General features: G+C 36.6%; 1 protein-coding gene across 1 annotated transcript in view; it reads right to left on the bottom strand.

Moving 5' to 3' along the window:
• Positions 1–492: 492 nt before the first annotated feature.
• LOC100892299 (protein zwilch homolog) overlaps positions 493–13,993 on the bottom strand; it is a 40,892-nt gene continuing 27,391 nt past the window's right edge. The window contains exons 13-14 of the mRNA XM_030982845.1: positions 9,345–9,460; positions 493–1,246 (exon numbers count right to left, since the gene is read on the bottom strand). Of these exons, the coding sequence (XP_030838705.1) occupies positions 1,134–1,246; positions 9,345–9,460 (229 nt within the window). The 3' untranslated portion in view covers positions 493–1,133. The remainder of the gene's footprint in view (positions 1,247–9,344; positions 9,461–13,993) is intronic.

The following is a 13,993-nucleotide window of genomic DNA, read 5'->3' as shown; positions in this document are numbered from 1 at the left end:
ACATAAAAGGTGTTTTACAGTTCACTAGGAGTCTCTATGTAGAAGAAATATTTGAAGCTCATAGTAGACTACACTATAGCATCGAGAACAGAACGTGTTTTGGTGATTGGTACTCCTGATTTTTTCAAATAAAATGTCATGTACAGTAAATACAAAAGCAATGAGAGCTTACATACACAATTGTGACTATAACATTTAATGTTACACATAATATATAACCTATAGCAGAACCATATAATTCTATTACTTTACCTTTCCCAAGCTATTTTTGTAGTTTGCAGGCACAATCCTTTGTTCTTCCTTTCTACATAGTAGTGCCTGCACTTTGAGACTAGCCTGACATCATACTGCATAAGTGCATAGGCTCTGTATTTAAAGGGAAAGTCCACCCTGATATTAAGTTTGTTTTAATAGAAGCAGAAAAATGAGATGGTCAGATCAGTGAAAGTTTGGGCAAAATCTGATTGAAAATAAGAAAGTTGTGATTTTTTAAAGTTGCGATCAATCAAACACATATTGGCAATTCTGTAGCTCTATACATGAACCCATTTTTATTTCATTGCCCACCCAAATTGAAGTTGTAAAAAAGGATGCCTAGTTTGAAGTTTTCCTTCAAATTCCTTGATGACATCATTCAAAATAATCTGAAATGGGGTTCTCATGGTCATTCCCTCATCAGTCAACACCAAGTAAAAATGAAGCTCCTCTCTAGCTGACTACAATGTCTCAGCATACGACTCATCCATCGTGCTGCAGGCACAAGGTCATGTATTCCTGATCACTTACTTCTAATATTTTGATTACTCCATACATGTCATATGACAGGAATTTCTCCCTTCATCAACTAATAAAAAGTCGATAGTAAATTTGTGACTACACGATTTGAGTAGCTGTGTATCAAATAAGCAGGTATTTTTTAAGTTACAGGCATTTAAATGCTTACGACCTTCTGCTTAATGCAATAGTGCATGTCTGTGTTTAGCGCAATAGTGCGCGTCTGCTTTTAGGACAACAGTGCAACTCATTAGCACCCTTCTTCAAAATATGAGACAATTTTTGAGTTCCAGAACGACTTAGGAAGACTTGATGAAAGAGCTCTACGAGCAAGCAATATCTTCTCACACGTTTCCATTTTAGATGGTCTCAAAACTGTTGACAGGCACAAATGGCTCCAAGTCTCTTTTCACCCGTGTCACAAAGTAGTGGAATGGCTCCTGTTCTTCACCTTCATCATCTATGGCCATATCTTTGGGAGAAAGAAGACACAGAGAGAGAGAGAAAGCTATGAGCATTAAAACATTTCAACCATTCAGCAATAGGCCATTTTCATAATGTAACCAAATTTAATATATAAGTCTTTGTGAAGTACCTCAAAACAAATTATTTCATTCACCTGATAAACAGAATTACGATAGTTTGAAATAAATCGGACAAATAATGAAAAAGTTATGAATATTTGAAATATGGGATCACCAAGCCTATGCCAATCTCAAATTGGCAGTTTGGTCAGTGGATTGTGACAAAGACGCCGATTACTGTCCTGTTTGTTAAGTACAAACATATAATTAATATCTGTTTTCTCCCAAGTGCCTTCTCCCTTGGGGCACTATTCAAAATATATTGTGGATAACATATTATCATAGGTCCTCTAAAGCTACAGTCCCATATACGTCCCGGACCGTCCCGGACCATCCCGGACCCCATCCGGGGTGATCCGGGATTCGGTCCGTGTTGACACCGTGTTGGCACCGGGGTGGTCCTGGATGGTCCTGGATGGTCCTGGATGGTCCTGGATGGTCCTGGGCGGTCCGGGAGTCGACCCCGGATGTTTTTGACGGTCAAAAACTGCCGGGGTGGTCCGGGACGGTCCGGGACAATAGTTTGATCCGGGGTGATCCGTGTAGCCACCGTGCTGGGTCCGGGGTCATCCGTAGTGGCGCCGGGGCGGTCCGTGTTGATCCGTGGCAGTCCGGGAGTGAGTTATTGACCGCCCAGGACCATCCAGGACCATCCAGGACCATCCAGGACCACCCCGGTGACAACACGGTGTCAACACGGACCGAATCCCGGATCACCCCGGATGGGGTCCGGGATGATCCGGGACGGTCCGGGACATATATGGGACTGTAGCTTAAAAGCATCACACTTTTTTTGAACAAAACATCCCGGACCATCCCGGATCACCCCAGACCATGGTCCGGGATGGTCCGGAGTGGTCCGTGCTCGTCCGTGCTGGTCCGGCTTTATATGGGACTGGGGCTTAAAGAGAACAGACCCTCTGCAGTCATAATTTTTGTGAAATTTGTGTTATTTTGTGTGTTGGAACAAATGGGAAAGTTATCCGCCACTACATCACAGAGACATTATTAATTCAGCCAATTTGAAGAGCCCACACCTATAGTGATTACAACTTTAAAAAAGAAAAATAACTTGTTATTATTTGTTTGTCCAATTCCTTTCACACTTTCACCAGTGTACTTCTCTGATTTTCCTGCTTTCCTCTAGAGTAGTTTGTTATCAAGGTTGGATTTCCCTTCAACTTTAGCAAAGTCAAATCTGTTTGGACTGCAAAAGTTTGACTTGTGCAAAATTAGTCATAGGAAGTGTCAGTAGCATATGTTTTGCATATTTCAGTCCATTGTAAGGAAAATTGGACTTGTGTAATTTCGAGTTGATATGCAGGGTTAACTGTATTATGGTTCTTTGTCTATGACATGAATTATTTGATCATATTTCTTTACAATTGTCTCTATATATGCATTCCGGACGCGTCTTTATGTGCCCCTACAGTACGTTACCCAACCTGAATACATCTCACAAGTGGTAAAGAAGAGGACGGGAAGAGGATAAGTCTCAAAGAGAGAAAAAGACAACAACAACAACACTTTTGAGTGGGCTGTAACCATAGAGGAAGAGGCAGAAAGCAATCCCCATTGAATATCCTCTTTCTAATGGTTCTATTTCGAATATTTCAAGGGAGTTGATGAAGCATTCAGGTTCTAGAAACCCTTCAAAGAAATAATAGGAAAAGACCTGCGGTACAATATTGAGGTTCAATCTAAAATAGTACTCTACGTTCTGGTTATAACTGTTTTTCACAATCAGGAGTACCATTACTTTGAAACAGAGGCTACACAAATATTTGTATGTCATGTATTATGTATGATTCCTGCCATTAAAAGAAAAACTTGAGTTTTTTTCAAGGTATTTACCGGAAATATGCAATGTTTCATAAAGTGCTGCAAGTCGTCTGAGTTGTTGATCAAGGCGTGGGCGTTATTTTGAACGACGAATCCGTCACTATTACTGTACGGATTTGTTGTTTCATAATAACGCCGGGATTAAAAAGCCTACATTGTCCGTATTTCTATCAGTAAGATGTAATACGGTTATACAACAAAATGTAAAGCAATGAAATACAAAAATAAAAAGTACTGGAAATCACCAACAGGGATGTGGGACTACTTAATAAAGCCATGATTTAGCAATTCACATTTCTGTTCTGCTTATCAAAATCACACATACATGTATGTTTTGCTTAAAGATAAACTCCAGTTCTGGTAAAAGAAAGAAAATTAATTCTCACAGAATCAAACGAAACTTACACTGAATGTTCAAGATTACAAATAAATGACATGTGCCAAACAATTTTGGAAGAAAATGTATACTGGCTGAGTAATGAGCATAGAAAGACAAGGAAATCAAGGTAGTACTAGCCCCAACACCATGTGTTTTGTCCCATAAATAGCTTTCTGTGTACAGTGCTTGTTACTTTACCAAGACTCGGCCAAATTTATTATGATTTTGATGACTCCAGAACCTTGCAGTGCACACCAATACTTGCATGCTACATGATCAACTGTTTCTGATCTATTCCACATCTTTTCTTTCACAATGCAATCGCATTACCAAAACTCACCTTTATCTTTAGTTACCAAATAACTTTTATATTTTCAATCACAATCAGTCATTGGGCACAGTATTATCTACCTGTTAATAAAAGTTTTTTTGTATCACAGAATCAATAGAATATTAGCTTAATAATGCATGTGGTTTGTTAGGAGAGCATTCAAAGGGAAGAAAACCACTTCATGTCTAGGCCTGCATGGTAACTATGAACAATCAGAAAATTCCCATGATTGTTACAGTATGTGAGTCTGTGGAATTGTCTACCCACAAATCATTTTCCATGTATGTTACTTACAAGGGTTATTTCTGAGTAAAAATTTGCATTAACTCTTTACAGAATTTATATTGAAAGCTAAATTTGAATAGAGGTTACCAAAATGGAATCCCGAACACAATGAGCACATAACCTCTTTCAGTGACCGATTCCCTTTCATTCTTTAATGGCAAAGTCCTAAACATGCAATTTTTAGAATAAAGGTAGTCGTAATGACTGCTTCCATGAATAGCTAAGGTCAGATGCATTTAGGAGCGAACAACACCCAAAGGAAATGCGTCAGTCAGAATGTTATTTAGGTACCTAGTTCATGGTTCATCTTACATCATGTAATCTCTTCCTAAGAAGCTGTACAAAAAAAAAATACTGAATGCATTTCAGGGAAAGAGAGCACAAGCAATTCAATTCTATTCTGAGAATAGCAGTCATCTGTTTGGAGCCAGAAGGGTATTAACTTGTACTAACACAGATTTAACCCCCTCCTGGCTCTGACCAGATGATCTCATATGGTGATTGCTTTTATTGCATGTACATGTACATGAACACTGGAAGCTGTATTACAATTTTTGAAGTAAAATTGTCTTTAAATTGACTTGGTAGATGTTGGAGGGAATATAAGAGAATAAATTATGAGATAATGTATCCTAAAAATTCAAATTTAACACAAGAAATCAGATTAAAAAGTGGAGTGAATTTTTTCTTTACAGTAAAAAAAAATGTTCAAATTTGTAAACAATTTGTTTTCTTTCCAAATTCAAATCCATTTCTGCAAGTCAATTTGAGAGCTGTACGGAGAGGACATACCTGTAGATCAGGGCTATCTCCCAGCTGATTACAGTCATTTTCCCTCCTCTAAAAATTTTGTTCTTGTTAAGGAATTCCAAATATTGTACTTCATTGTTTAAACAGTAATCAAAATCTTTTGATTGTAAGTTTGGAAAACTTCTTGTAAGAAATAAAAATATGATCTCTCAAAAAATGTAAGGATTTCTGAGTAATGTATTGAAAGGATTAAGTTTGAAGCGTCATGGTTATAAATCAATCCTTAAAAGAGAAGTCTTTTTAAGGATTCACTCACAACATGTTTTTGAAAATGAGAAAATTTTCAAAAATATCTTTTACCACTTCAATATTAGCCAACCATGCAAACACAAAGGCTAGCTGCCATATTTTATGAAAGCCTTACACAACTCTTTCTACACAAGAAATCCTCATAGGTCAATGGAGTGTAGAAAATGGAAGCCCTTCAGCTGAAGGTATTTATCACCCTAGCTACATAACATATATAACCCACCCACACACTCCCCATGGTAAATATGGTCTTAACTCTAAAGGGGGGCTTTTACACTGCAAGTAAAAACCCTGGGTTTTTCTGACAAAGTCATTGTTTTGACAGAAAAAGCTAAGCAACTACCCATAAATATGAAAAAGATAAGCAGGAAGAAGAAAAACCCCTCTGGACTTTTCATATTTTGTTTAATCCACCGATCTTTGTAACATATATTATGTGTGAACGGTTGCTCTCAAAACAACTGTGAATTAGTCCTGTATGTGCTCACTTCCTCGCAAGCACATGCAAAGTAGTGATAACTTGTGTGCCCATACACACCCCTCACCAAAATACCTGAATGTTTTGATGGTAAGCAAACAATGAAGGTTTCATACAGGTTTTTCCATTTGTGTAAACGGTAGTTTTAAAAACTGCCCATTTTTCAAATTAGGCTGTTTTTTTCTTCAGTGTCAATGGTCTTCAAATAGCTCCCACCCGTGGTATGGTTGAAAGAAGAGTAAGGCAATCAACATTATTATTCATTGGATAGAGAGTTCCATTTAATGCCTAGTGTGCTTTACTTCCCACACAGCTTATAAATATGTGTTCACATTAGCCCAAGAAGTCTGCTAATTCTAAGCGGGAGAAATCGGCCTGAAAACTGACAAACACTGACTAATATGCAGTGAAAACTTCACTGATGCAATTTATGAAAATAGCTCGAGAGCTTTCCTAAATATACAGTTGGTGTTGTTTGTTAAATAGCCCATTAAAAAAAAGCAGGTTAAAGGGCTAATTTATAATGAAGATGAAGTTAGACTATGACGTATATGATATGTTCTGTTTCTCTAAAACAAATAGATTGTGAGGCCATCGTTTACATACGTAGACATTTTGTTTTTTTGCATCACATCTGCCATACTGCTCAATCTTAACATCCAATGTGATTCTACTACATTGCTCCTGGTACATTTTTGTTCTATACTAATCTCCGGCACAATCTGAATTTCTAACTTAAAGCCTAGACCCAATACTAAACCTAACTCTGATCCAACACTAAACCTTACCCTGACCCAACACTAAAACCCTGACCCAACACTTAACCTTACCCTGACCCATAAACCTTACCCTGACCCAACACTAAACCTTACCCTGACCCAGTAAAACCTTACACTGGTCCAACACTAAACCTTACCCTGACCCAACACTAAACCTTACCCTGACCCAACACTAAACCTTACCCTGACCCATAAACCTTACCCTGGTCCAACACTAAACCTTACCCTGGTCCAACACTAAACCTTACCCTGACCCATAAACCTTACCCTGGCCCAACACTAAACCTTACCCTGACCCATAAACCTTACCCTGGTCCAACACCAAACCCTAAACCCTAAACCTAATGCTAACCTAAAACTCAACAGTAACCCTAAACCTAAAGCCAAGTGCAATTGATGCTGGGACAAATGTTGGACCATTTCTGATGTACACTGTAGGGTGACTTATTGAAAGGCATATTGGGCTAATGGTGACAGGGTGCTGCACCTTTGCTATAATCAGTCTAATTTCTCAAGCTTCAATTTGCTTAGACTAGTGGAAAAGCCCATTATACAATCTAAAGCTCACATAGGGTTCATTAGTGCATTACTGCTCATCTTGACTTGGCAAGGGTAAAGAAATAAAGAGTACAGCCTTGACTTTGGGAAGAAGACCAAATGGTGTGTGTCTTATAGAATACTGGTAATTAATGAGGATTCATTGATGTTGATGGAACATTCAAAATTGTCAGGTGACCATGAAACGAGTGAAAACTTGCACTAATTCTTTTCTTTTTCACCTTTTTGTTGTTAAAAACAGGCATATTGAAAGAACTGATGCTTTCTCCCTCTGTCAGAAATATACATTACTTTCTAGTTTTTGCATACACTATGGAAAATAATCTAATTTTAATCACACTTTTGATTTTGTTTTAGACATTGCCACCTATATATATTTAGGTAAAATGGTACATTTACATGTACTTGCATGCTGTGCAGTCTTTAATTGCTGTAAACCTAAAACTGCCCAGCTCCCCACCCCACATCATAACCATGTTTACCTCTTTCAAGAAACATGGTATTTATTACAACTACCCTGCCGGAAAAAATAGACTATTCTACACATTTTTTCTAATTCCATATTTTATTTCTTTTGTTTATTGTATCACTGAATTATCTTGAACGCTCTGAGAGTCAACTTGTATAAGTCATGTTTTACGCAATGAAGGACCTTTGATTAATCAGGAAGAAGAAAAAGTTGTTTTGATGGTATTTTCAATGAAATATAAAACAATGCATGTCTAGGAGAGTAATCATGGCTGGGTTTGTAACAATGAAAACCAATTATGGTTGAAGAAATACTTGAACTGTCTGAACCTCTAGAAACCAAAGCACGATGATTGAAAGTCATTCAATTTAACGGTAGCACCCAACACTTAGTCTGAAGAGGTAGAACAATTAAATTCACTGTAATAAAATGTCATCCTAGGTGTTTCTCATACAATCATATGGACTCCAAAAAAAAAGTTACCTAAGAAAAACTGAAGTCTGTTTTATAATAAGAAAAACGGAAGTCTTATAAGAAAAAATCTAGACTTTCTTTATTTTTAAAGGTGAGGTAAAGTATATTACATGACTCTTATTTTCTAGTTTAAGTAATGCTGCTTCATGACACAAAAACAACTGAAGATTAGTAAACAAAAACCATTGACCTACCAAAAGTAAAATGAGGTTATCAATAAGCCAGTTCACGGTTACAGTCTGAGCATGAGCAGATAAAGGTCATTGCAGAACAAATTTTGAAATACACGGAGACGAAATACTGGATACGTGCTCATGAAAGTTATGTAACATTATTCATTCATGCACATTCATTGCACTCCATTGTACACAGGTGGAAGTATTCTTTGAAAAGGGGGAACAAAGGCTATTTATAAAGCACCTCCATCGCTGTAGGAGTGATTATTTCAAAATGTACAAAGTGGGACCTCTTCATGTGTTGAAGATCTGTGGATATTCGGGGTCATTGCAGTAAGGTGCTAACCGTGAACTGGTCTATAGGCGGTGTCTGTGTGACACCGCCTAAGAATGGTGTTTGTTAAGTGTTTGCGCTATCAACTACATACTCAAACCTCCTAAGAATATACATGTGCATAAATGTTTTTTTTTTATTACCTCATTTTTCTCCTACAAAAATACATTAGAACATGATAGTCTATTTTAGACCTACCACAAAATCACCTTAACCAATATACAACAGCAATGACGACAATAACAACGACAGAGCTGCCAAACTTGTGCGACCAAAAAAAGGAACCTTAATGCCAAAAGAAATGATTTTCAAGCGAAAAAAAGGAATTCATTAAAACGAAACAACCACGCACAAAACAGAAATGTCCATTCCTCATGCTGTTTTTTTCCCATATTAGGACCTATAGTTTATTTACAAGTAGGTTTTTTTGGGGGGTGGTATTTTGGTATTATCGGCGTTTCATTCTTTTTGAGAATATTTTTCTCTTCAAGTATGTTTTAACCTTAGTTTTCAATTGAATTTGTGATCAAATAAACATTTTAAGGCAGTTGTTTGACGTGCGGAAAAAACAAAAACAAAATAAAACAAAAAAATTATGAAAAAATGTATTTTTATGAAGGAAAAACATACTACCGTAATTTGGAGGAAAAAAACAAAATAATTCAGGAAAAAATGGTTTTTGGCAGCTCTGCAACGACGACAACAACACAAACAACAACAACAATAATAATGATATGATAATAATCTCTCTGTTCCTTCTAACATTTCTTCCTGTAAGATTGTGCAAGGCATAATCTGAATGACAAGGAGTGTTTAACGCACCTGTTGTTTGGATGACACTGTCAATGAATGGTCTTGAGCTGAGCTGATAGACCGAGCTGGTCTTATCACCCCTACATCCACACTGTGTAGTCAACCTCCATACACTCGGCTGCTGACTGAAATCAAACCAAAACAAAGAGAGAACAATAGATCTTAAAGTGACTCTGTAACATTGCCTCAGATTCTGAAACAAAATCCTGGATTTAGCTCATGCTGCAATCATAATTATAAACCTTTAGGTCAGTCAGTAATCCCATGACTTTTACAAGTCGATCGCCTGTCTGATGATCAAGATATTTATGATTGGAAATACGGTAGACATTTCATTTTTTGTTTTCCTAATGGTTTTTATTACACTACAGGCTATTGGGGAAAATGAGTCCATGGTAAAACCGGTCACTCAAAGATTTTCACTTTTTTAAAGGCACTTCATGATCATTTTAAAGCGAATTTTTTTAAAGCTTCTTAAAGCTTATCTGCCGTAGTTTACAGGAGGGATTAGACCGCTCTGCAAGGTCACTGGACAGATGGTTATCTCATCAACTCAGCTCTCAGTTAACATAAGAAAAAGAGGATCATGGGGGACCAATGGTCACCGATTAGGCATTGTTTGTTATATAGAGGGCGCAAGTAGCTACCAGTAGTGCAGTGGGCCTTTAAACGATGCCTTTAAACATGGATCATACTTTTCTTCAACACTCTTTTCATGCAGCAACACTTTGTACTAAGACTAAATAAACAAAAACAATATCTCTCCATTACAGAACTCGTCAGAAGAACAAGTAGGCTGAATACTCTTGTGCTCTCAATCATTCAGCTCCATGTACATGTAAATGGGCAATAACGTAAAAGTTGTACAGGACATTAAGACAATATCTAACCTTTAAAGAAAAGAAATCAGCAGAGAAGATTTGTTTTATGGTAATAGTAAAGTACTACCAGGGGGCCCTATGAAGATACATGTATGACGACCAACTATAAATTACTCTTTCTTGGTAATATAGAGCTGAAATTAAAATATATCTTAGAGGACACAGACGAATGTGATTTTCTTGGCAATTGAAGTTTATGCTCACAACCTTTATATCATATTACTATTTGTACAGGAAAGTAAGAGAATCCAAGCAAAACTTTTCCATCTCAATTATATTGTACGGGACAACATTGCTGAAATGACTTGGCCAATATCGGCCCTGGTGTCCACATTGGAGTTAAATTTTGTTCGTGTTAACTCAGACTGTATTTTTAGCAAAAAATAAACTGAAACAAAATACTTCCATTTCCTTTTTCAATTTTCTTTCTGTTCATTATCTTCATGAAAACTGTAAAAAAAAAAAATAGATGTATCATGTGGTACAACAAATTTCATGATCAACAATGGCTTTCTTTGACATGTTTTACTTAGATTTGATATTTTCCACTTTTTATAATTTAGGGCAGTCATATCTTCTATTGATTTTTAAAATAAACAAAAACATGTAACTCCAGATTCATCTAATATGTTCATATCTTCACCTGATAGCCTGATTAACATCTTGTAAACATATGTAAATGGAACACACAAATATTAAATTATTATATTACAAAATACTTAGCCTATCACATAATGACATGGATTTACAATCTATAACTTACCTTTTTATGTCATCCCTATCCCCTACATTCATATCTTCAGCTGATAGAGATGTCTCAACAAAGTTTGAATGTTTTCGCCTCATATTTCAAAGGTATAGACCAGTTATGGTCATGCGATTGCATTGTGAAAGAAACGTTGTGGAATCGATCAGAAAAGGTTGATCATGTAGCATGTAAGTATTGGTGTGTACTGCAAGGTTCTGGAATCATCAAATTGATAAGAAATTTGGCCCAGTCTTGGTAAAGTTACAAGCACTGTACACAGAAAGGTGTATATGGGACTACGGGATATCTATCCAGGCCAGATGGATATGATAATTTACCAAATATACAGTATACAGTATACATTCATCATTCGGTATATTCAGTGATCTATCATTGGCTCCGGTGACACTTGCTCCACAGCTTTATTTCTTCAAAAATATGTAGGACTAGGTTCGCAAGTGGGTTGCAGATTAGGTTTACGGTTAGGATTAGGATTACGAATAGTGTTGAGTTTAAGGGTTGAAGGGAAGAATTTGATGAGTGTAACAAATTGCCATGGAGCAAGAGACCGGTTAAATAACATATATTTAAAATTGTGGATGTTTCTTAATTTCCTGAGGACCTTGTGACAACTTATCTCATTACTCTGTTATTGATGAATGAACTACTGTACTTGGAATCCAGTTTGCATACATTACTTGTTGCTATGTTAGACTAGCCTTGTGCAAGCTTTCATGCTGAACAACCCTTTGTTTAGAAATTATGCATACAATTTGGATGGGTGAGTAAACCGGTCTATTGTTGCAGGAGTAGTGGAGCAACAGTGTGTTCATATCTACCGCTGATGAAGACTTCATGATTGTCATCCATTTGTTAAAATGCATCTTTGTTCCGAGAACAATGGCTAAGTTCATTGAGAGTTATTGCATGCCTGTTGCTAGTGGATCATACTACAGGGCTTTGAACAAAAATACTGAAGCGTATCCTTGCCGAAGAAAGCATACATAAAAAAAAAAGAACCAGCACAAGACTAGATTTTAGAGTGTGTGTGGTTGTTATTTTACCTGACTGCTAAGAAAACATAAATGCTTGTAATTAAGCAACTAGAGGACCGAATGCTTCAGGGTCCTCTCTGAAGGACCTGGTAATGAGGCTTAATGCCTTACCAAAGGGCACTTGCACATCGACTTGGTTTCGAACCCGGGTTGTCGGAATACAAGACCACTCCTCTACCAACTGAGCTAACGCGCCTCTTCATATATTGAAGTATCAAAGGATAGAACTCTGTTTCTCCCACACTAAAAGTGATGATGATGGTTACGATGACATTTTTCTTGCTCATGACTGGAATAATGGAAGTATGTATGCCTAACATTTCATTTTTCAGGGAAGGGGGCGGGGGGAGCGGTAGATGTGTAGAGGTAAATGTATAGGGCCTATTTTAGGGAATGTAGCATACAACCTCTGATTGAAAATATAAAGATTTACAAATATCTACAAAACCCTGACAATACTCTTTTATTCACAAGGCCTAATTCCTGCTTATTATGACATCATCAATTATTGGTGATGATGTTGTTGTAGCAGGTGTTCTGGGTGTACAGTTTCACCTGAATATATGATCCAGACATCCAAGACTTGAGGCAATGATGGATAAATGCAGTTATATGAGATGTGACCTTTCCATTGTATCATGTAGGCAAACCACGCATTGCCTACGCAGTAAGCCTCAAGTCGGGATCCAAAATAGGAAGGAGGACAGCCAGTTTTAGTTTCAAGCATCTGCTTTTAGCTGATGTTGTTGACACAGAAAGATTCTACCTTGCTCACGTTCATCGTGAAGAAATCACGACTGCATCCTAACCATTCTCATTAATATGATGAATTCAATGCCATTCAAGAATAGAATATCAATATATTGCAACACTGCCTTGAAAACCACATCCGAGAATACGCTAAGAAGTCACGACTGCGTTCTCACCATTCTCATTAATATGATGAAGTCAATGCCATACAATAATAGAATATCAATATATTGCAACACTGCCTTGAGAACCACATCCGAGAATATGCTTTTAGCTCTCTAGTGCTAATTATTGATTATTCTCAACGTCACTACAGGTGTGAGGTGAGAAAAGTCATTAATAGTCTATATATAAACTATAATGAATGCAATACTAAGAGTTAATGGATATCATCACTCGGATTGTCATTCAGATATCAAAATGAAGACCAAATCAGTGCTGTATGAATATCAAAATAAATAAAACCCAAGTTAAATTTTCTAACCTCATTAATATTTGTTCAGGGTATTACAAGCGTTGATTATGCTTGCATCAATGCCAGTGAAGTATATGTGTATATTGAGAGAAAACAAAAATCATCCCTAGTACATATGTGAAATACGACAACTGTATTCTTGAATTTATCGATACTATCTAACCCCCAAACCCCCCCCCCCAAAAAAAAAAAAAACCTGTCAAATGGATCCTCTTCAACTTGTTTTTTTTTAATGGTTTGTCTCTGGACATTTTTTAATAAGATTTTCTTAGCACTTATTTTCTCTTGTCTTATTTATCCTTTATTTTTTATTTAAAAAAAAAATGAAATGCCTTTCATTTCCCCTTCAATATTTGTGAATAAGTTTCACTGCACTTATCATTATAATCGTTTATCTTCTTTTTTTGGGGGGGGGGGGGGGGATGTGGGTTCTTCTAATAATTTCTAATAGTATGCACGTACTTGCTTTCCTTCTCTTCTTAAATTTAATACAGGAATTAACTACATATATTATATTTGTCCATACTTTGACAAGACTTCTAGGAAAATCAATTCTTCAGATAAGCTTAAATACATTGTTGCATTGTCTAATGTCTATAGATTTGGTAAAATGCCATTATCACATACTCCCATATCAGACAGTATGCCAGGCTATTCACATTGCCATAAGATTTTATTTCTTGTTTGCTATAAATGTTAATTTGAGATTATATCATTATTTTGTTTCTTCACTCATTCTTATACATGTA

Source organism: Strongylocentrotus purpuratus, unplaced genomic scaffold, assembly GCF_000002235.5.
Source record: "Strongylocentrotus purpuratus isolate Spur 01 unplaced genomic scaffold, Spur_5.0 spur5_contig_827, whole genome shotgun sequence".
Taxonomy (NCBI): Eukaryota; Metazoa; Echinodermata; class Echinoidea; order Camarodonta; family Strongylocentrotidae; genus Strongylocentrotus; species Strongylocentrotus purpuratus.
The sequence above is the reverse complement of the archived record's forward strand: the minus strand, read 5'-3'. Positions and strand labels throughout refer to the sequence as shown.